Genomic DNA, 24,535 nt, shown 5'->3' on the forward strand with positions numbered 1-24,535 from the left:
AGGATGTTTAGATATACACACACAGACACACACACACACACACACGCACACCTGAGGGTTGTCTGGGTCGTCAATCTGAAGCACGGTCTTGGAGATGACCGACGTCTTTCCTCCGTTCACCAGCAAAGGATTGAGGGTGAGAATCTGCGGGGCCTGTGAGAGAGGAGGGGAGGGTCTTAATAACTTAATAACTAATTGGTTGTTGTAAGAGTTGTAACACGACAACTTGATGTTGACGGTTGAAAATGGAGGGAAAAATAATAGTTAAAGAAAATAATAAAACAACTAAACAAAAAATAAGAGACAATAACATCATCGACACATTTCGACAGAAGAATGAGAAGAGGTCAGATCTTTATCTGATTCAACTCTGAAACCCAATTAAACCAGGAAATGGAATGGCAGCTCACTACTGGCAGAACACCACTACAGCATCCTGAAACAAGGGCAACATTTCAACCGTCTAGCAGAAGGAGGAAAGGCTCCCTGTTCACCACGCCTGCATTGCCACGCACGACTCCAACACAATCATCAAGTTCCCTGACGACACGACGGTGGTAGGCCTGATCACCGGCGACGACGAGACAGCCTACGGGAAGGAGGTCAGGGAGCTGGAAGTGTGTTGCCGGGACAACAACCTCTCCCTCAACGTCAGTAAGACAAAGGAGCTGACTGCGAGCCACGCCCCCATCCACGGCTGCAGTGGAACGGGTTGAGAGCTTCACGTCCAAATCAAATGGTCTTCGTTGAAAAGATATGGCACCGTCGAGAGCATCTTGACTGGCTGCATCACCGCTTGGTACGGCAACAGCACCGCCATCGATCGCATGGCGCTAAAAAGGGTGGTGCGGACAGCCCGGTACATCACTGGGGCCGAGCTCCATGCCATCCATGACCTCTATAGCAGGCGGTGTGAGAGGAAGGCCCGGAAAGATTCTGACACCAACAGACTCCTGAACAGCTTCTACACCTCCCCCTGAAGAGATGTAGCGTCCTACTCTGCTCCCCACTAAATCGTGTACATTGTTCTCCCCATTCAGAGACATGTTCTGTACAATGCTGTGTCCCCGTAAATCAAGTAGCCTACATTTCCTGTGCTATTCTGTGCCCAACGCTAAATAGTTATACATTGTGATCCCTGTGGACTGTGAGCACGCTAAATTAAGTACCTTGTTCTCCCTGCAGAGTTGTATTGTCCAACTCTGCAACAGGCTACATTGTTGTCCCTGAAGCTCTGTTCTGTGCAGGTCCATACTAAATCACTGTTCATTGTTGTCCCTGGAGCGCTGTTCTGTACAGGTCCATTATAAATCACTGTTCATTGTTGTCCCTGGAGCACTGTTCTGTGCAGGTCCATTTAGAGAGGGCTCAGTGGTTCCCTAGGTTTATAGAGAGGGCTCAGTGGTTCCCTAGGTTTATAGAGAGGGCTCAGCAGGCCCCTAGGTTTATAGAGAGGGCTCAGTGGTTCCCTAGGTTTATATAGAGGGCTCAGTGGTTCCCTAGGTTTATAGAGAGGGCTCAGCAGGCCTCTAGGTTTATAGAGAGGGCTCAGTGGTTCCCTAGGTTTATAGAGAGGGCTCAGTGGTTCCCTAGGTTTATAGAGAGGGCTCAGCAGGCCCCTATGTTTATAGAGAGGGCTCAGTGGTTCCCTAGGTTTATATAGAGGGCTCAGTGGTTCCCTAGGTTTATAGAGAGGGCTCAGCAGGCCCCTAGGTTTATAGAGAGGGCTCAGTGGTTCCCTAGGTTTATAGGGAGGGCTCAGTGGTTCCCTAGGTTTATAGAGAGGGCTCAGCAGGCCTCTAGGTTTATAGAGAGGGCTCAGTGGTTCCCTAGGTTTATAGAGAGGGCTCAGTGGTTCCCTAGGTTTATAGAGAGGGCTCAGCGGGCCCTAGGTTTATAGAGAGGGCTCAGTGGTTCCCTAGGTTTATAGAGAGGGCTCAGTGGTTCCCTAGGTTTATACAGGGGGCTCAGTGGTTCCCTAGGATTATAGAGAGGGCTCAGTGGTTCCCTAGGTTTATAGAGAGGGCTCAGCAGGCCCCTAGGTTTATAGAGAGGGCTCAGCGGGCCCCTAGGCAGGCAACAGCTAATCTTTATCTCTTCCAGGCAGGCAGGCAACTCTCTCTCTCTCTCTCTATTTACTCTGTTGTGTCTGGGGAGTCGTGCCTCACTGCAGAGCAGAGCTCAGGGGAAAACAGTCCCATTGGACACAGCTGATATAACTGACTATGGTTGCCTACTACTGTATGCCAACATGCGAACACGCTAAGCTAGGCCCCCACAAGCACTTAGAAAACCCCTTTTTGATACACGCGAGGAGAGACAGGCTAACCTTTCTCTGTGTTTATGAACAGGGAGAGCGAGAGCTGTCAGCACCCTCCCAATCCCCTCAAGGATCCATCATACGAATATGGAAAATATAGTTTTCTTTGCTTCCTGGTTTGGTGCTGTGTACTTTAAAGAGTGTATTGAGGAGCAGGGTGGCAGAACGAGTCTTGAATGCTACTGTGTACTTTAAAGAGTGTATTGAGGAGCAGGGTGGCAGAACGAGTCTTGAATGCTACTGTGTACTTTAAAGAGTGTATTGAAGAGCAGGGTGGCAGAACGAGTCTTGAATGCTACTGTGTACTTTAAAGAGTGTATTGAGGAGCAGGGTGGCAGAACGAGTCTTGAATGCTACAATTCTACTGTCCTTAGTTCCCCTTTAGAGGGAGACAATCAATAGAGATACTAGATGAGGTTGAGGGGTCGGTAAACGGGTACCTGCATGGACACTGCCTGGACTTGGATCATCTCTGGTCGGGAGAAGAGCTGAGGGTCAGTCACACGCACGGAGAACTGTCCACTCCTGGAACAATACAACAACATTAGAGAAGAGAGAGGAGAGAGAGGGAGGGAGAGAGAGAAACAGAGACAGAGACAGAGACAGAGACAGAGAGAGAGACAGAGACAGAGAGAGAGAGAGAGGAGAGAGAGGGAGGGAGAGACAGAGAGAGAGAGAGAGAGAGAGAGAGACAGAGACAGAGACAGAGACAGAGACAGAGACAGAGAGAGACAGACAGAGACAGAGAGAGAGAGACAGAGAGACAGAGGGAGAGTGTCATTTCCCCAAATTTGAAACCCTTATCCCTTATTCAAGGTTTCAAAGAACTCTCTGATGAGAGTAGGCTACCCATCCTGTTGGGGGAGGACGCAGAGAGCCGTAGGTTGGCAGCGCACTACATTATTGACTGCCACAAATTGAGGGACAGTGCCTGCACATATACTCTACTGTGTGCTTATTGTTATTGTTCAATTTATGGTTATTTTGACCCCTTTTGTTACTGTTGTCCCGTTGACAATTTTGATTCTCATTTTCTTTTATATTGTAAATATCTAAAATAAGCTTTGGCAATATGTACATTGGTACGTCATGCCAATAAAGCGAATTGAATTGAATTGAATTGAGAGAAAGAGAGAGAGAGAGCGAGAGAGAGAGAGAGAGCGAGAGAGAGAGAGAGAGAGAGAGAGAGAGAGAGAGAGAGAGAGAGACAGAGCGAGAGAGACCGAGAGTAAGAGAGAGAAAACCTGAGTCTACGCCTTCACTATGGTGAATCACTAAAACAATAAAGAAACACTATGGAAAAAGAGGGAACAGCACGTCAGAAATCAGCTCAGTGTAAATGAAGAATCCATAGACTCTAACCACTTCTGGGAAAATTGGAAAACACTAAAACAAACAACAACACGAAGAGTTATTTATCTAAAATGAAGATGTTTGGGAAACCACTTCTCCTTTCGTTTTGGCCCTATAACAAAGAACAAAGAGCAAAAACATATACAGGATCAAATACAAATCTTAGAATCAACTATTAAAATCTTCTCATGGCTGCAATCCTGTTAACGGGATCGATATGACAACAGCCAATGAAAGTGCAGGGCGCCAAATTCAAAACAACAAAAATCTCGTAATTAAAATTCCTCAAACATACAGTACATGTATCTTATACTGTTTTAAAGGTAATCTTGTTGTTAATCCCACCACAGTGTCCGATTTCAAATAGGCTTTACAGCAAAAGCACCACAAACAATTATGTTAGGTCACCACCAAGCCACAGAAAAACAAAAATGTTCCTGCTGAAGAGAGGAGGGCACAAAAAGCGAAAAAATGAATCACTAACCTTTGATGATCTTCATCAGATGACACTCATAGGACTTCATGTTACACAATACATGTATGTTTTCTTTGATAAAGTTCATATACAAAAAATCGGAGTTTACATTGGCGCGTTACGTTCACTAGTTCCAAAAACATCCAGTGATTTTGCATAGCCACATCGATTCAACAGAAATACTCATCATAAATGTAGATGATAATACAAGTTATACACATGTAATTATAGATATACCTCTCCTTAACCTGTGTAGGGGGCAGTATTTTGATGTTTGGATGAAAAACGTACCCAAATGAAACTGCCTATTTCTCAGGCCCAGAAACTAGAATATGCATATATTTGTCAGATTAGGATAGAAAAATACTCTAAATTTTCCAAAACTGTCAAAATATTGTATAACAGAACTGATATTGCAGGCGAAAACTGAGGAAGATCCAACCAGGAAGTGCCTAAGAGAAACGAATCTCCCTGTTCCATTGCATGCCTTCCCTCCATTTAAAGGGATATCGACCAGATTCCTTTTCCTATTGCTTCCACATGGTGTGAACAGTCTTTAGACATAGTTTCAGGCTTTTATTCTGAAAAAATGAGCGAGAACGATCACTTCGCATCAGTGGATGCCAGCAGAGTTTTGCGCAACAGCTTGGAGCAGACATTTTCTCTCTCTCTCCTATTGAGAAAGCTACAGTCCGGTTGAAATATTGAAATATTGAAATATTATCGATTATTTATTGTAAAAACAACCCGAGGATTGATTATAAAAGACGTTTGACATGTTTCTACGAACTTTACGGATACTATTTGGAATTTTCGTCCTCCCGTCATGACCTGCACGAGCCTGTGGATTTTCTGAACAAAATGCGCCAACCAAATGGAGGTTTTTTGGATATAAAAATAATCTTTATCGAACCAAAGGAACATTTATTGTGTAACTGGGAGTCTCGTGAGTGCAAACATCTGAAGATCATCAAAGGTAAGCGACTCATTTTATTGCTTTTCTGACTTTCGTGACCAATCTACTTTGCTGCTAGCTGTTTGTAATGTTTTGTCTGCTAAGAGAGATGTCCTAACATAGACGCTTGGATAGCTTTTGCTGTAAAGCTTTTTTGAAATCTGACACGCCAGTTGGATTAACGACAAGCTAAACTGAGTTTTGCTATATTGCACTTGTGATTTCATGACAATTAAATATTTTTAGTAATTTAATTTGAATTTGGAGCTCTGCAATTCAGTGGATGTTGACTAAAATGATCCCACTAAAGGGATGTCAATGCAACCGCTGTGTCAGATTTTTAAAAAACTTTATGGAAAAAGCAAACCATGCAATAATCTGAGACGGCGCTCAGAAAATAAATACAATTATCTGCCATGTTGGAGTCAACAGAAACCAGAAATCACATTATAAATATTCCCTTACCTTTGATGATCTTCATCAGAATGCACTCCCAGGAATCCTAGTTCCAAAATAAATGCTTGATTTGTTCGATAATGTCCATTATTTATGTCCATGTAGCTACTTTTGTTAGGGCGTTAGGTACACATATCCAAACTCTCGTGCAGGTCCAGCATAACTTCGGACAAAAACTTCAAAAAGTTATATTACAGGTCGAAGAAACATTTCAAACTAAGTATAGAATTGATCTGTAGGGTGTTGTTATCATAAATGTTCAATGAAGTTCCAACCGGAGAATTCCTTTGTGTCTAGAGAAGCCATAGAACACAGGTCGATATCATGTGAAATGCGCGAGACCAGGACCTGGCTCTCTGCCAGTAACCTGACTCATTCAGCTCTTATTCAGCCCCACAAGAAGAAGCCTCATTCAAGTTTCTAAAGACAGTTGACATCTAGCCCTAGGAAGTGCAACTTCATCCATATCCCACTGTGAATTCAATAAAATCGACCAACCTCAGATTTCTCACTTCCTGTTTGGATTTCTTGAGTTTGAGTTTATTATATTTTTACAGGGACAGTGCACATTAATCAACGTTTCAGTAAAAGTGCCGGTTTTAGCCAGCCGGCTAATTTTCAACTGCAGTCCCTGGGCAGGTTATTAAAAACAATTACAATACAGACAGTCAATGAGCAGTGAGCACACGCAGAGCAACATAGGACAAGCAAGACGTAGCATACAGACAGAGCAACATAGGACAAGCAAGACGTAGCATACAGACAGAGCAACATAGGACAAGCAAGACGTAGCATACAGACAGAGCAACATAGGACAAGCAAGACGTAGCATACAGACAGAGCAACATAGAACAAAAAGCGTCAAGTCAAAATTTCTTCTCAGGTTTTTGCCTGCCATATGAGTTCTGTTATACTTACAGACATCATTGAAACTTCAGAGTGTTTTCTATCCAATACTAATAATGATATGCATATATAAGCAACTGGGACTGAGGAGCAGGCCGTTTACTCTGGGCACCTCTGGGCAACTTTCATTCAAGCTACTCAATACTGCCCCTGCAGCCATAAGAAGTTAAAGACTACCAGAACCCACTGGATTCTCCAATTACCTTGAATGAGCTACAGGACAAAATAAAAACCCTCCAACCCAAAAAGGCCTGTGGTGTTGATGGTATCCTTAATGAAATGATCAAATATACAGACAACAAATTCCAATTGGCTATACTAAAACTCTTTAACATCATCCTTATCCCTGGCATCTTCCCCAATATTTGGAACCAAGGACTGATCACCCCAATCCACAAAAGAGACAAATTTCACCCTAATAACTACCGTGAAATATGCGTCAACAGTAACCTTGGGAAAATCCTCTGTATTATCATTAATAGCAGACTCGTACATTTCCTGAATGAAAACAATGTACTGAGCAAATGCTTTTTACCAAATTACCGTACAACAGACCATGTATTCATCCTGCACACCCTAATTGACAACCAAACAAACCAAAACAAAGGCAATGTCTTCTCATGCTTTGTTTATTTCAAAAAAGCCTTCGACTCAATTTGGCATGAGGGTCTGCTATACAAATTGATGGAAAGTAGTGTTGGGGGTAAAACATACAAGATTATAAAATAGGCAAAAAACACACACATTCCTTCCCACAGGGCCGTGGGGTGAGACAGGGATGCAGCTTAAGCCCCAACCTCTTCAACATATATATCAACGAATTGGCGCGGGCACTAGAACAGTCTGCAGCACCCGGCCTCACCCTACTAGAATCCGAAGTTAAATGTCTACTGTTTGCTGATGATCTGGTGCTTCTGACTCCCACCAAGGAGGGCCTACAGCAGCACCTAGATCTTCTGCACAGATTCTGTCAGACCTGGGCCCTGACAGTAAATCTCAGTAAGACCAAAATAATGATGTTCCAAAAAAGGTCCAGTCACCAGGACCACAAATACAAATTCCATCTAGACACCGTTGCCCTACAGCGTCTAGATGTTTCCTAAACATCAGCGCGACAGGAAACTTCCACAAAGCTGTGAACGATCTGAGAGACAAGGCAAGAAGGGCATTCTATGCCATCAAAAGGAACATCAAATTCAACATACCAATTAGGATCTGGCTAAAAATACTTGAATCAGTCATAGAACCCATTGCCCTTTATGGTTGTGAGGTCTGGTGTCCGCTCACCAACCAAGATTTCAGAAAATGGGACAAATATCAAATTGAGACTCTGCATACAGGATTCTGCAAAAATATCCTCTGTGTACAGTGTAGAACACCAAATAATGCATGCAGAGCAGAATTAGGCCGATACCCACTAATTATCAAAATCCAGAAAAGAGACGTTAAATTCTACAACCACCTAAAAGGAAGTGATTCCCAAACCTTCCATAACAAATCCATCACCTACAGAGAGATGAACCTGGAGAAGAGTCCCCTAAGCAAGCTGGTCCTGGGGCTCTGTTCACAAACACACCCTACAGAGCCCCAGGACAGCAGCACAATTAGACCCAACCAAATCATGAGAAAACAAAAAGATAATTACTTGACACATTGGAAAGAATTAACAAAAAAAAACTGCGCAAACTAGAATGCTATTTGGCCCTAAACAGAGAGTACAGAAAATTAAGGAAAGCTTTGACTATGTACAGACTCAGTGAGCATAGCCTTGCTATTGAGAAAGGCCGCCGTAGGCAGACATGGCTCTCAAGGGAAGACAGGCTATGTGCACACTGCCCACAAAATGAGGTGGAAACTGAGCTGCACTTCCTAACCTCCTGCCCAATGTATGACCATATTAGAGATACATATTTCCCTCAGATTACACAGATCCACAAAGAATTAGAAAACAAATCCAATTTTGATAAACTCCCATATCTACTGGGTGAAATTCCACAGTGTGCATCACAGCAGCAAGATTTGTGACCTGTTGCCACGAGAAAAGGGCAACCAGTGAAGAACAAACACCATTGTAAATACAACCCATATTTATGCTTATTTATTTTCCCTTGTGTACTTTAACCATTTGTACATTGTTAAAACACTGTATATATATAATATGACATTTGTAATGTCTTTATTGTTTTGAAACTTCTGTATGTGTAATGTTTACTGTTAATTTTAATTGTTTATTTCACTTTATATATTATCTACCTCACTTGCTTTGGCAATGTTAACACATGTTTCCCCAGAGACAGTAAAGCCCTTGAATTTAATTGAATTGAACATTTAAAAAATACAGAGAATATTTGACCAATATTGAGTTTGAGATCCTTTAATTCTCTGTCTGTACATTCACTCACCTGGCCTTGTCCTTGTCATGTGTGAAGCGGACCTGTCCACTCTCTAGCTGAGCCCAGGAGAAAGTGTCGTCCCGGGCCAACTCTGTCTCCCTGCCCTCCTCCAGGACAACCACACAGCCTGTCGTGGGGGGCTGCAGCAGCTGGAACACCAGGCTCTCTGGAGGGCTGGCAGGTCAACATCAAAACAAACTTTTACAAAACAAACAATATTGCAAAACACTTTACAGAGTGAGACAGATCTCTGTTGAAAAAGAGGAAGAGGAAGATCAAAGAGGAAGAGGTTCTCTCAACCTCAAAATATTATTCTGGTTAAATGAAGGTTAAAAACAGAAAGAAAGTTAAATGAGAGTTTAACCTGTCTTGGTCCTGGGCAGAAATTAGGGTGGTGACCAGGGGTTTGGTTCCCCCAATGGGCACCAACAGAGATCCACTGATACGCAGGGTTGGGGCCTGGCTGTTAGCTGGAGGGAGGGAAGAAGTGAGAGAGAGAGAGAGAGAGAGAGAGAGAGAGAGAGAGAGAGAGAGAGAGAGAGAGAGAGAGAGAGAGAGAGAGAGAAAGAGAGAGAAAGAAAGAAAGAAAGGGAAGGAGAGAGAGAGGGAAGGAGAGATAAAGGGAGGGAGAGAGAGAGAGAAAGGGAGGGAGAGAGAGAGAGAAAGAAAGAAAGAGAGGGAAGGAGAGAGAGAGCATGAAGGAGAGATAAAGGGAGGGAGAGAGAGAGAGAAAGGGAGGGAGAGAGAGAGAGAAAGGGAGGGAGAGAGAGAGAAAGAAAGAAAGGGAGGGAGAGAGAAAGAAAGAAAGGGAGGGAGAGAGAGAGCGAGAGAAGGAGAGAAAGGGAGAGAAGGAGAGAGAGCGTGATGGAGAGAGAAAGGGAGGGAGAGAGGGAGGAAGAGAGATAGAAGGAGAGAGAGGGAGAGAGAGAGGGAGTGTCTAATGATAAGTGTCCAATGCATGGATCAAAGTTCTGTCTCTACTGGTGTCCAGACGAACAAAAGGTGTTGCCTAAAGCTTCAGTTTTTGTCCCCGCCACTGTATCAGGGATAGTGAAATGTCTGTGTACGCTGTCCCTGATGTACTATGTCCTCTGCTGTTCTCTCTACTGGTGTCCCCCAGGGCTCGGTACTAGGTCCTCTGCTGTTATCTCTACTGGTGTCCCCCAGGGCTTGGTACTATGTCCTCTGCTGTTCTCTCTACTGGTGTCCCCCAGGGCTCGGAACTATGTCCTCTGCTGTTCTCTCTACTGGTGTCCCCCAGGGCTCAGTAATAGGTCCTCTGCTGTTCTCTCTACTGGTGTCCCCTAGGGCTCGGTACTAGGTCCTCTGCTGTTCTCTCTACTGGTGTCCCCCAGGGCTTGGTACTAGGTCCTCTGCTGTTCTCTCTACTGGTGTCCCCCAGGGCTTGGTACTATGTCCTCTGCTGTTCTCTCTACTGGTGTCCCCCAGGGCTCGGTACTAGGTCCTCTGCTGTTCTCTCTACTGGTGTCCCCCAGGGCTCGGTAATAGGTCCTCTGCTGTTCTCTCTACTGGTGTCCCCCAGGGCTCGGTAATAGGTCCTCTGCTGTTCTCTCTACTGGTGTCCCCTAGGGCTCGGTACTAGGTCCTCTGCTGTTCTCTCTACTGGTGTCCCCCAGGGCTCGGTACTAGTCCGGTACTCTCTCTTCACCAAGTCACTTGGTTCTGTCATTGTTGTACGGAAACAGTAGTGAAGATTTACCATGGCATGTCCAGGTCTTCTTATCAGCATAGAAACTGTGTCCACAGTCCGGAGTGCAGTATCCGTCTCTCAGGTAGGTGTTCTGTCTACAAATGGTGCAATGACCCATCCCCTCACACTCCACACAGTCAGCAGAGCATGCTGGGAAACAGGGGGATAACACAAAAAGTTGATTAATACTGTAAGATCAATGATGATGAATATGTATGTCAATGGCTTGAGAATGCAAACAGCACTATGTGTCTCAACAGTGGTTGTAATTTGTAGATGAAACCTTTGATTTAAAAAAATAAGATAATTTGGATATGAATTTCAGGTGTTTCTACTCAATAGGGTGGAGATTTTCATGTCATCATATCGTCCTTCTCTCATCCCAGGATTTATCATACTACCAGCGTAGTACACAAGGGGGTGCTAAAAGCACACAAAATTATAACATTGGGCGTCTATATCCAGAATGCTACCAAAAGTACTAGAGAATTTCAATAGAGGTTGCTAGCTAAATATGCTAACGCACACAAATGAACAATAAACAAATTGCAAAGACAGGCATATATATACAGAGCATTCGGAAAGTATTCAAACCCCTTTACTTCCCCCCAAAAATACGATACAGCCTTTAATTCTAAAAGTAATTAAATAAACAATTCTGCATCAATCTACACACAATATAATAATAATCATAATCACAAAGTGAAAACAGGTTTTTAGAAATGTTTGCAAATGTAATAAAAAAACAGATATATCTATATTATATTATATTATATATATATTATTTAAATAAGTATTCAGAATCTTTGGTATGAGACTTGAAAATGAGCTCAGGTGCATCCTGTTTCCATCGATCATAAGGTGAATGCACCAATTTGTAAGTCGCTCTGGATAAGAGCGTCTGCTAAATGACTTAAATGTAAATGTAAATCATCCTTAAGATGTTTTTACAACTTGATTGGAGTCTACTGTACCTGTGGTAAATTCTTAAATGGAAGAAGTTTGGAACCACCAAGACTCTTTCTAGACCTGGCTGCCCGGCCAAACTGAGCAGTTGGGGGAGAAGGGCCTTGGTCAGGAAGGTGACCAAGAACTTGATGGTCACTCTGACAGACCTCCAGTGTTCCTCTGTCGAGACGGGAGAACCTTCCAGAAAGACAGCCATTTCTGCAGCACTCCACCAATCAGTCCTTTATAATACAGATGGAAGCCATTCCTCAGTAAAAGCACATGAAGTTGGAGTTTGCCAAAAGATACCTAAAGACTTTCAGACCATGAGAAACATGATTCTCGGATCTGATCAAACCAAGATTGATCTTTAGCCTGAATGCCAAATGTCACGTCTGGAGGAAAACTGGCACCATCCCTACGGTGACGCATGGTGGTGGCAGTATCATGCTGTGGGGAAGTTTTTCAGCGACTGAGACACTAGTCAGGATTGAGGGAAAGATGAACCTGCTCCAAAGCGTTCAGGACCTCAGACTGAGGACAACAGGACAACAACCCTAACCACACCGCCAAGACAACGCAGGAGTGGCTTCGGGACAAGTCTGAATGAGCTCTGTAGAGAACAATGGGAGAAACTCCCCAAATACAGATGTGCCAAGCTTGTAGCATCATACCCAAGAAGACTCGAGGCTGTAATCACTGCCAAAGGTGCTTCAAGAAAGTACTGAGTAAAGGGTCTGAAAACTTATGTAAATCAGATATTAAATCAGATTTGTAATTTAAAATTATCTTTTTTTTTTCTTTTTTTTTCTTCTAAATAACAGTTTTTGCTTTGTCATTATAGGTTTATGAGATGTCATTTTGGGGTATTGTGATGTCATTTTGGGGTATTGTGATGTCATTATAGGGTTATGAGATGTCATTATAGGGTTATGAGATGTCATTTTGGGGTATTGTGATGTCATTTTGGGGTATTGTGATGTCATTTTGGGGTATTGTGATGTCATTTTGGGGTATTGTGATGTCATATTGTGTGTAGATTGATGAGGGAATCAAAATATATATATTTTAGAACAAGGCTGTAACGTAACAAAATGTGGAAAAAGTCAGAGGGTCTGAATACTTTCTGAATACCCTGTTTAGAGGAACCAGATGTCTTTTTTATTTCATTTATTATTATTAATTCAGCCACTTCCTTAAATAACTAGAATGTTAAATCATATACACAGCTTGTCTCACCTCACGCTCCCCCGCTTTCTCCTGTTGTACTATTTACAAACACGCTCAACTGTTCTGGGAAACTACGGTAAGCTTCATAATGTTAAATAATTTGACAGGTGAAAAATGAAGAACCTGGGTCTGCCTTATCTGCTAACATCCTGCACAAGTTTTACCGCTGGTAGTAACTTAAAAAGTCCCTACAAATTTCTAAAATGTATTGAAAAATTGTTTTGACGATATTGAAAAAAAAACATCATGTTGCTATACCCCGATCTGTCTGAAACCGGATTCATCTATTTGTTTTTCTTACATGCACACAGCTGTAGAGAGGAGTCCAGAAAGTAGGTCCTTCCACACTCCAACACACAGCGACCCCGCAGGGTGGCATAGGGAGGCTGGCACCGCCCACACTGACCTGGGCCATGGCATCCCTCACACTGCTCATCACAACCTGGCACAGACAGATAGAGAGACAAAGAGAGCGAGAGAGATGAGAGAGATAGACGAGAGTGAGAGACGAGAGACGAGAAATGAGAGAAAGACCGAGAGAGAGGGTGGGGGGCGAGAGAGGGGGTGGAGAGAGAGGGGTGGAGAGAGAGACGAGAAACGAGAGAGAGGGTGGGGGATGAGAAACAAGAGAGAGAGAGAGTTGGGGGAGACGAGAAACGATAGAGAGAGAGAGGGTGGGGATGAGAAACGAGAGAGAGAGAGAGGGTGGGGGGATGAGAAACGAGAGAGAGAGAGTTAGGGGGGAGACGAGAAACGAGAGAGAGAGGGGAGATGAGAAACGAGAGAGAGAGAGAGAGTTAGGGGAGACGAGAAACGAGAGAGAGAGAGGGGGAGATGAGAAACGAGAGAGAGGGTGGGGGATGAGAAACGAGAGAGAGAGAGTTGGGGGGGAGACGAGAAACGAGAGAGAGAGTTAGGGGGGGAGAGACGAGAAACGAGAGAGAGAGTTAGGGGGGAGAGACAAGAAACGAGAGAGAGAGAGAGTTAGGGGGGGAGAGACGAGAAACGAGAGAGAGATAGAGTTAGGGGGGAGACGAGAAACGAGAGAGAGAAACAGACATTATATGTTAGAAGGTATAACCGGCTTAGAACATTCAATGACAAACATTTAATAAAAAAAGTGAAATGATCATTCTATTCAGGCACGTACTGAGGCATCTCTCTCCATCCTGGTAGGACCCCGAAGAGCAGCCCTGGACACAGAGTCCGTCCTGCAGAACATGTCCCTCCATACACTGCAGGCAGTCAGTACGCAGAGGACCCTTACACTCATTACAGCTCCAGTCACACTCTGGAAGAGGGAGGGAGAGAGAGAATCACACTCTGGAGGAGGGAGGGAGAGAGAGAATCACACTCTGGAAGAGGGAGGGAGAGAGAGAATCACACTCTGGAAGAGGGAGGGAGAGAATCACACTCTGGAGGAGGGAGGGAGAGAGAGAATCACACTCTGGAAGAGGGAGGGAGAGAGAGAATCACACTCTGGAAGAGGGAGGGAGAGAATCACACTCTGGAGGAGGGAGGGAGAGAGAATCACACTCTGGAAGAGGGAGGGAGAGAGAGAATCACACTCTGGAAGAGGGAGGGAGAGAGAGAATCACACTCTGGAAGGAGGGAGGGAGAGAGAGAATCACACTCTGGAAGGAGGGAGGGAGAGGATAATCACACTCAGGAAGAGGGAGGGAGAGAGAATCACACTCAGGAAGAGGGAGGGAGAGAGAGAATCACACTCTGGAAGGAGGGAGGGAGAATCACACTCTGGAAGAGGGAGAGAGAATCACACTCTGGAAGAGGGAGAGAGAGAGAGAATTGAACTCTGGAAGGAGGGAGGGAGAGAGAATCACACTCAGGAAGAGGGAGGGAGGGAGAGAGAGAATCACATTCTGGGAGAGGGAGGGAGAGAATCACACTCTGGAAGAGGGAGAGAGAGAGAGAATCACACTCTGGAAGGAGGGAGGGAGAGAGAATCACACTCAGGAAGAGGGAGGGAGGGAGAGAGAGAATCACACTCTGGAAGAGGGAGGGAGGAGGGAGAGAATCACACTCTGGAAGAGGGAGGGAGAGAGAGAATCACACTCTGGAAGAGGGAGGAGGGAGAGAGAATCACACTCTGGAAGAGGGAGGAGGGAGAGAGAGAATCACACTCTGGAAGAGGGAGGGAGGGAGAGACAGAATCACACTCTGGAAGAGGGAGGGAGAGAGAGAATCACACTCTGGAAGAGGGAGGGAGAGAGAGAATCACACTCTGGAAGAGGGAGGGAGAGAGAGAATCACACTCTGGAAGAGGGAGGGAGAGAGAGAATCACACTCTGGAAGGAGGGAGGGAGAGAGAGAATCACACTCTGGAAGAGGGAGGGAGAGAGAGAATCACACTCTGGAAGAGGGAGGGAGAGAATCACACTCTGGAGGAGGGAGGGAGAGAGAATCACACTCTGGAAGAGGGAGGGAGAGAGAGAATCACACTCTGGAAGAGGGAGGGAGAGAGAGAATCACACTCTGGAAGGAGGGAGGGAGAGAGAGAATCACACTCTGGAAGGAGGGAGGGAGAGAGATAATCACACTCAGGAAGAGGGAGGGAGAGAGAGAATCACACTCAGGAAGAGGGAGGGAGAGAGAGAATCACACTCTGGAAGGAGGGAGGGAGAGAATCACACTCTGGAAGAGGGAGAGAGAATCACACTCTGGAAGAGGGAGAGAGAGAGAGAGAATTGAACTCTGGAAGGAGGGAGGGAGAGAGAATCACACTCAGGAAGAGGGAGGGAGGGAGAGAGAGAATCACATTCTGGGAGAGGGAGAGAGAATCACACTCTGGAAGAGGGAGAGAGAGAGAGAATTGCACTCTGGAAGGAGGGAGGGAGAGAGAATCACACTCAGGAAGAGGGAGGGAGGGAGAGAGAGAATCACACTCTGGAAGAGGGAGGGAGGGAGAGAATCACACTCTGGAAGAGGGAGGGAGAGAGAGAATCACACTCTGGAAGAGGGAGGGAGGGAGAGAGAATCACACTCTGGAAGAGGGAGGGAGGGAGAGAGAGAATCACACTCTGGAAGAGGGAGGGAGGGAGAGACAGAATCACACTCTGGAAGAGGGAGGGAGAGAGAGAATCACACTCTGGAAGAGGGAGGGAGAGAGAGAATCACACTCTGGAAGAGGGAGGGAGAGAGAGAATCACACTCTGGAAGAGGGAGGGAGAGAGAGAATCACACTCTGGAAGGAGGGAGGGAGAGAGAGAATCACACTCTGGAAGAGGGAGGGAGAGAGAGAATCACACTCTGGAAGAGGGAGGGAGAGAGAGAATCACACTCTGGAAGGAGGGAGGGAGAGAGAGAATCACACTCTGGAAGAGGGAGGGAGAGAGAGAATCACACTCTGGAAGAGGGAGGGAGAGAGAGAATCACACTCTGGAAGGAGGGAGGGAGAGACAGAATCACACTCTGGAAGAGGGAGGGAGAGAGAGAATCACACTCTGGAAGGAGGGAGGGAGAGAGAGAATCACACTCTGGAAGAGGGAGGGAGGGAGAGAATCACACTTTGGAAGGAGGGAGGGAGAGAGAGAATCACACTCTGGAAGAGGGAGGGAGAGAGAGAATCACACTCTGGAAGAGGGAGGGAGAGAATCACACTCTGGAGGAGGGAGGGAGAGAGAATCACACTCTGGAAGAGGGAGGGAGAGAGAGAATCACACTCTGGAAGAGGGAGGGAGAGAGAGAATCACACTCTGGAAGGAGGGAGGGAGAGAGAGAATCACACTCTGGAAGGAGGGAGGGAGAGAGATAATCACACTCAGGAAGAGGGAAGGAGAGAGAGAATCACACTCAGGAAGAGGGAGGGAGAGAGAGAGAATCACACTCTGGAAGGAGGGAGGGAGAGAATCACACTCTGGAAGAGGGAGAGAGAATCACACTCTGGAAGAGGGAGAGAGAGAGAGAGAATTGAACTCTGGAAGGAGGGAGGGAGAGAGAATCACACTCAGGAAGAGGGAGGGAGGGAGAGAGAGAGAATCACATTCTGGAAGAGGGAGAGAGAATCACACTCTGGAAGAGGGAGAGAGAGAGAATTGCACTCTGGAAGGAGGGAGGGAGAGAGAATCACACTCAGGAAGAGGGAGGGAGGGAGAGAGAGAATCACACTCTGGAAGAGGGAGGGAGGGAGAGAATCACACTCTGGAAGAGGGAGGGAGAGAGAGAATCACACTCTGGAAGAGGGAGGGAGAGAGAGAGAGAATCACACTCTGGAAGGAGGGAGGGAGAGAGAATCACACTCTGGAAGAGAGAGGGAGAGAGATAATCACACTCTGGATGAGGGAGGGAGGGAGAGAATCACACTCTGGAAGAGGGAGGGAGAGAGAGAATCACACTCTGGAAGAGGGAGGGAGAGAGAGAATCACACTCTGGAAGGAGGGAGGGAGAGAGAGAATCACACTCTGGAAGAGGGAGGGAGAGAGAGAATCACACTCTGGAAGAGGGAGGGAGAATCACACTCTGGAAGAGGGAGGGAGAGAGAGAATCACACTCTGGAAGGAGGGAGGGAGAGAGAGAATCACACTCTGGAAGAGGGAGGGAGGGAGAGAATCACACTCTGGAAGGAGGGAAGGAGAGAGAGAATCACACTCTGGAAGAGGGAGGGAGAATCACACTCTGGAAGAGGGAGGGAGGGAGAGAATCACACTCTGGAAGAGGGAGGGAGGGAGAGAATCACACTCTGGAAGAGGGAGGGAGAGAGAGAATCACACTCTGGAAGGAGGGAGGGAGAGAGAGAATCACACTCTGGAAGAGGGAGAGAGAGAGAGAATCACACTCTGGAAGGAGGGAGGGAGAGAGAGAATCACACTCTGGAAGAGGGAGGGAGGGAGAGAATCACACTCTGGAAGGAGGGAGGGAGAGAGAGAATCACACTGGAAGAGGGAGGGAGAGAGAGAATCACACTCTGGAGGAGGGAGGGAGAGAGAGAATCACACTCTGGAAGAGGGAGGGAGAGAGAGAATCACACACTGGAAGAGGGAGGGAGAGAGAGAATCACACTCTGGAAGAGGGAGGGAGGGAGAATCACACTCTGGAAGAGGGAGGGAGAGAGAGAATCACACTCTGGAAGAGGGAGGGAGGGAGAGAGAGAATCACACTCTGGAAGAGGGAGGGAGGGAGAGAATCACACTCTGGAAGAGGGAGGGAGGGAGAGAGAGAATCACACTCTGGAAGAGGGAGGGAGAGAGAGAATCACACTCTGGAAGAGGGAGGGAGAGAGAGAATCACACTCTGGAAGAGGGAGGGAGAATCACACTCTGGAAGAGGGAGGGAGAGAGAGAATCACACTCTGGAAGGAGGGAGGGAGAGAGAGAATCACACTCTGGAAGTGGGAGGGAGAGAGAGAATCACACTCTGGAAGAGGGAGAGAGAGAGAGAATCACACTCTGGAAGGAGGGAGGGAGAGAGAGAATCACACTCTGGAAGAGGGAGGGAGGGAGAGAATCACACTCTGGAAGGAGGGAGGGAGAGAGAGAATCACACTGGAAGAGGGAGGGAGAGAGAGAATCACACTCTGGAAGAGGGAGGGAGGGAGAATCACACTCTGGAAGAGGGAGGGAGAGAGAGAATCACACTCTGGAAGAGGGAGGGAGGGAGAGAGAGAATCACACTCTGGAAGAGGGAGGGAGAGAGAGAATCACACTCTGGAAGAGGGAGGGAGGGAGAGAGAGAATCACACTCTGGAAGAGGGAGGGAGAGAGAGAATCACACTCTGGAAGAGGGAGGGAGAGAGAGAATCACACTCTGGAAGAGGGAGGGAGAATCACACTCTGGAAGAGGGAGGGAGAGAGAGAATCACACTCTGGAAGGAGGGAGGGAGAGAGAGAATCACACTCTGGAAGTGGGAGGGAGAGAGAGAATCACACTCTGGAAGAGGGAGGGAGGGAGAGAATCGCACTCTGGAAGAGGGGGGGAGAGAGAGAATCACACTCTGGAAGGAGGGAGGGAGAGAGAGAATCACACTCTGGAAGGAGGGAGGGAGAGAAAGAATCACACTCTGGAAGAGGGAGGGAGAGAGAGAATCACACTCTGGAAGGAGGGAGGGAGAGAGAGAATCACACTCTGGAAGGAGGGAGAGAGAGAGAGAATCACACTCTGGAAGAGGGAGGGAGAGAGAGAATCACACTCTGGAAGAGGGAGGGAGAGAGAGAATCACACTCTGGAAGGAGGGAGGGAGAGAGAGAATCACACTCTGGAAGAGGGAGGGAGAGAGAGAATCACACTCTGGAAGAGGGAGGGAGAATCACACTCTGGAAGAGGGAGGGAGAGAGAGAATCACACTCTGGAAGGAGGGAGGGAGAGAGAGAATCACACTCTGGAAGAGGGAGGGAGGGAGAGAATCACACTCTGGAAGGAGGGAAGGAGAGAGAGAATCACACTCTGGAAGAGGGAGGGAGAATCACACTCTGGAAGAGGGAGGGAGGGAGAGAATCACACTCTGGAAGAGGGAGGGAGGGAGAGAATCACACTCTGGAAGAGGGAGGGAGAGAGAGAATCACACTCTGGAAGGAGGGAGGGAGAGAGAGAATCACACTCTGGAAGAGGGAGAGAGAGAGAGAATCACACTCTGGAAGGAGGGAGGGAGAGAGAGAATCACACTCTGGAAGAGGGAGGGAGGCAGAGAATCACACTCTGGAAGGAGGGAGGGAGAGAGAGAATCACACTGGAAGAGGGAGGGAGAGAGAGAATCACACTCTGGAGGAGGGAGGGAGAGAGAGAATCACACTCTGGAAGAGGGAGGGAGAGAGAGAATCACACTCTGGAAGAGGGAGGGAGAGAGAGAATCACACTCTGGAAGAGGGAGGGAGGGAGAATCACACTCTGGAAGAGGGAGGGAGAGAGAGAAATCACACTCTGGAAGGAGGGAGGGAGAGAGAAATCACACTCTGGAAGTGGGAGGGAGAGAGAGAATCACACTCTGGAAGAGGAGGAGAGAGAGAATCACACTCTGGAAGGAGGGAGGGAGAGAGAGAATCACACTCTGGAAGAGGGAGGGAGAGAGAGAATCACACTCTGGAAGGAGGGAGGGAGAGAGAGAATCACACTGGAAGAGGGAGGGAGAGAGAGAATCACACTCTGGAAGAGGGAGGGAGAGAGAGAATCACACTCTGGAAGAGGGAGGGAGAGAGAGAATCACACTCTGGAAGAGGGAGGGAGGGAGAGAGAGAATCACACTCTGGAAGAGGGAGGGAGGGAGAGAATCACACTCTGGAAGAGGGAGGGAGGGAGAGAGAGAATCACACTCTGGAAGAGGGAGGGAGAGAGAGAATCACACTCTGGAAGAGGGAGGGAGAGAGAGAATCACACTCTGGAAGAGGGAGGGAGAATCACACTCTGGAAGAGGGAGGGAGAGAGAGAATCACACCCTGGAAGGAGGGAGGGAGAGAGAGAATCACACTCTGGAAGTGGGAGGGAGAGAGAGAATCACACTCTGGAAGAGGGAGGGAGGGAGAGAATCGCACTCTGGAAGAGGGGGGGAGAGAGAGAATCACACTCTGGAAGGAGGGAGGGAGAGAGAGAATCACACTCTGGAAGGAGGGAGGGAGAGAAAGAATCACACTCTGGAAGAGGGAGGGAGAGAGAGAATCACACTCTGGAAGGAGGGAGGGAGAGAGAGAATCACACTCTGGAAGGAGGGAGAGAGAGAGAGAATCACACTCTGGAAGAGGGAGGGAGAGAGAGAATCACACTCTGGAAGAGGGAGGGAGAGAGAGAATCACACTCTGGAAGAGGGAGGGAGGGAGAGAGAGAATCACACTCTGGAAGGAGGGAGAGAGAGAGAGAATCACACTCTGGAACATGGAGGGAAAGAGAGAATCACACTCTGGAAGATGGAGGGAAAGAGAGAATCACACTCTGGAAGATGGAGGGAAAGAGAGAATCACACTCTGGAAGATGGAGGGAAAGAGAGAATCACACTCTGGAAGGAGGGAGGGAGAGAGAGAATCACACTCTGGAAGAGGGAGGGAGAGAGAGAATCACACTCTGGAAGAGGGAGGGAGAGAGAGAATCACACTCTGGAAGAGGGAGGGAGAGAGAGAGAATCACACTCTGGAAGAGGGAGGGAGAGAGAGAATCACACTCTGGAAGAGGGAGGGAGAGAGAGAATCACACTCTGGAAGAGGGAGGGAGGGAGAGAATCACACTCTGGAAGGATGGAGGGAGGGAGAGAGAGAATCACACTCTGGAAGGATGGAGGGAGGGAGAGAGAGAATCACACTCTGGAAGAGGGAGGGAGAGAGAATCACACTCTGGAAGAGGGAGGGAGAGAGAGATTTCACTCTGGAAGGAGGGAGGGAGAGAGAGAGAATCACACTCTGGAAGAGCGAGGGAGAGAGAGAATCACACTCTGGAAGAGGGAGGGAGAGAGAGAATCACACTCTGGAAGAGGGAGGGAGGGAGAGAGAATCACACTCTGGAAGGAGGGAGGAGGGAGGAGAGAGAATCACACTCTGGAAGAGGAGGGAGAGATAGGAATCACACTCTGGAAGAGGGAGGGAGAGAGAGAATCACACTCTGGAAGAGGGAGGGAGAGAGAGAATCACACTCTGGAAGAGGGGGAGAGAGAGAATCACACTCTGGAAGAGGGAGGGAGAGAAGAATCACACTCTGGAAGAGGGAGGGAGAGAGAGAATCACACTCTGGAAGAGGGAGGGAGAGAGAGAATCACACTCTGGAAGGAGGGAGGGAGAGAGAGAGAATCACACTCTGGAAGGAGGGAGGGAGAGAGAGAATCACACTCTGGAAGAGGGAGGGAGGGAGAGAGAGAATCACACTCTGGAAGAGGGAGGAGAGAGAGAATCACACTCTGGAAGAGGGAGGGAGAATCACACTCTGGAAGAGAGAGAATCACACTCTGGAAGGAGGGAGAGAGAGAGAGAATCACACTCTGGAAGAGGAGGGAGAGAGAGAATCACACTCTGGAAGAGGGAGGGAGAGAGAGAATCACACTCTGGAAGATGGAGGGAAAGAGAGAATCACACTCTGGAAGATGGAGGGAAAGAGAGAATCACACTCTGGAAGGAGGGAGGGAGAGAGAGAATCACACTCTGGAAGAGGGAGGGAGAGAGAGAATCACACTCTGGAAGAGGGAGGGAGAGAGAGAATCACACTCTGGAAGAGGGAGGGAGAGAGAGAATCACACTCTGGAAGAGGGAGGGAGGGAGAATCACACTCTGGAAGAGGGAGGGAGAGAGAGAATCACACTCTGGAAGAGGGAGGGAGAGAGAGAATCACACTCTGGAAGAGGGAGGGAGGGAGAGAATCACACTCTGGAAGGAGGAGGAGGGAGAGAGAGAATCACACTCTGGAAGAGGGAGGGAGGGAGAGACAGAATCACACTCTGGAAGGAGGGAGGGAGGGAGAGAGAGAATCACACTCTGGAAGAGGGAGGGAGAGATAGAATCACACTCTGGAAGAGGGAGGGAGAGAGAGAATCACACTCTGGAAGAGGGAGGGAGAGAGAGAATCACACTCTGGAAGAGGGAGGGAGAGAGAGAGAGAATCACACTCTGGAAGGAAGGGAGGGAGAGAGAGAATCACACTCTGGAAGAGGGAGGGAGAGAGAGAATCACACTCTGGAAGAGGGAGGGAGAGAGAGAATCACACTCTGGAAGGAGGGAGGGAGAGAGAGAATCACACTCTGGAAGAGGGAGGGAGAGAGAGAATCACACTCTGGAAGAGGGAGGGAGAGAGAGAATCACACTCTGGAAGAGGGAGGGAGAGAGAGAATCACACTCTGGAAGGAGGGAGGGAGAGAGAGAATCACACTCTGGAAGAGGGAGGGAGAGAGAGAATCACACTCTGGAAGAGGGAGGGAGAGAGAGAATCACACTCTGGAAGGAGGGAGGGAGAGAGAATCACACTCTGGAAGAGGGAGGGAGAGAGAGAATCACACTCTGGAAGGAGGGAGGGAGGGAGAGAGAGAATCACACTCTGGAAGGAGGGAGGGAGAGAGAGAGAATCACACTCTGGAAGAGGGAGGGAGAGAGAGAATCACACTCTGGAAGAGGGAGGGAGAGAGAGAATCACACTCTGGAAGAGGGAGGGAGAGAGAGAGAATCACACTCTGGAAGAAGGGAGAGAGAGGAAGAGGGAGGAGAGAGAATCACACTCTGGAAGAGGGGAGAGAGAAATCACACTCTGGAAGAGGGAGGGAGAGAGAGAATCACACTCTGGAAGAGGGAGGGAGAGAGAGAATCACACTCTGGAAGAGGGAGGGAGGGAGAATCACACTCTGGAAGAGGGAGGGAGAGAGAGAATCACACTCTGGAAGAGGGAGGGAGAGAGAGAATCACACTCTGGAAGAGGGAGGGAGGGAGAGAATCACACTCTGGAAGGATGGAGGGAGAGAGAGAATCACACTCTGGAAGGAGGGAGGGAGAGAGAGAATCACACTCTGGAAGAGGGAGGCAGAGAGAAAATCACACTCTGGAAGGAGGGAGGGAGAGAGAATCACACTCTGGAAGAGGGAGGCAGAGAGAAAATCACACTCTGGAAGGAGGGAGGGAGAGAGAGAATCACACTCTGGAAGAGGGAGGGAGAGAGAGAATCACACTCTGGAAGGAGGAGGGGAGAGAGAGAATCACACTCTGGAAGAGGGAGGGAGAGAGAGAGAATCACACTCTGGAAGGAGGGAGGAAGAGAGAGAGAATCACACTCTGGAAGAGGGAGGGAGAGAGAGAATCACACTCTGGAAGAGGGAGGGAGGGAGAGAGAGAATCACACTCTGGAAGAGGGAGGGAGAGAGAGAATCACACTCTGGAAGAGGGAGGGAGAGAGAGAATCACACTCTGGAAGAGGGAGGGAGAGAGAGAATCACACTCTGGAAGGAGGGAGGGAGAGAGAGAATCACACTCTGGAAGAGGGAGGGAGAGAGAGAATCACACTCTGGAAGAGGGAGGGAGAGAGAGAATCACACTCTGGAAGGAGGGAGGGAGAGAGAGAGAATCACACTCTGGAAGAGGGAGGGAGAGAGAGAATCACACTCTGGAAGAGGGAGGGAGGGAGAGAATCACACTCTGGAAGGATGGAGGGAGAGAGAGAATCACACTCTGGAAGAGGGAGGGGGGGAGAGACAGAATCACACTCTGGAAGGAGGGAGGGAGGGAGAGAGAGAATCACACTCTGGAAGGAGGGAGGGAGGGAGAGAGAGAATCACACTCTGGAAGAGGGAGGGAGAGAGAGAATCACACTCTGGAAGAGGGAGGGAGAGAGAGAATCACACTCTGGAAGAGGGATGGAGAGAGAGAGAATCACACTCTGGAAGGAGGGAGGGAGGGAGAGAGAGAATCACACTCTGGAAGAGGGATGGAGAGAGAGAATCACACTCTGGAAGAGGGGGGAGATAGAGAATCACACTCTGGAAGAGGGAGGGAGAGAGAGAATCACACTCTGGAAGAGGGAGGGAGAGAGAGAATCACACTCTGGAAGAGGGAGGGAGAGAGAGAATCACACTCTGGAAGAGGGAGGGAGAGAGAGAATCACACTCTGGAAGAGGGAGGGAGAGAGAGAATCACACTCTGGAAGAGGGAGGGAGAGAGAGAATCACACTCTGGAAGGAGGGAGGGAGAGAGAGAGATTCACACTCTGGAAGGAGGGAGGGAGAGAGAGAGATTCACACTCTGGAAGAGGGAGGCAGAGAGAAAATCACACTCTGGAAGGAGGGAGGGAGAGAGAATCACACTATGGAAGAGGGAGGCAGAGAGAAAATCACACTCTGGAAGGAGGGAGGGAGAGAGAGAATCACACTCTGGAAGAGGGAGGGAGAGAG

At 47.9% G+C, this 24,535-nt stretch overlaps 1 protein-coding gene across 1 annotated transcript in view; it reads right to left on the bottom strand.

Moving 5' to 3' along the window:
- LOC115127105 (extracellular matrix organizing protein FRAS1-like) overlaps positions 1 to 24,535 on the bottom strand; it is a 521,989-nt gene that overhangs the window by 182,219 nt on the left and 315,235 nt on the right. Inside the window, 7 exon segments of the mRNA XM_065011350.1 lie at positions 52 to 153; positions 2,761 to 2,845; positions 8,868 to 9,032; positions 9,223 to 9,328; positions 10,579 to 10,719; positions 13,049 to 13,189; positions 13,898 to 14,038. Coding sequence (XP_064867422.1) covers positions 52 to 153; positions 2,761 to 2,845; positions 8,868 to 9,032; positions 9,223 to 9,328; positions 10,579 to 10,719; positions 13,049 to 13,189; positions 13,898 to 14,038 — 881 coding nt within the window.

This window comes from Oncorhynchus nerka, linkage group LG27, assembly GCF_034236695.1.
Source record: "Oncorhynchus nerka isolate Pitt River linkage group LG27, Oner_Uvic_2.0, whole genome shotgun sequence".
In the NCBI taxonomy this organism is placed as follows: Eukaryota; Metazoa; Chordata; class Actinopteri; order Salmoniformes; family Salmonidae; genus Oncorhynchus; species Oncorhynchus nerka.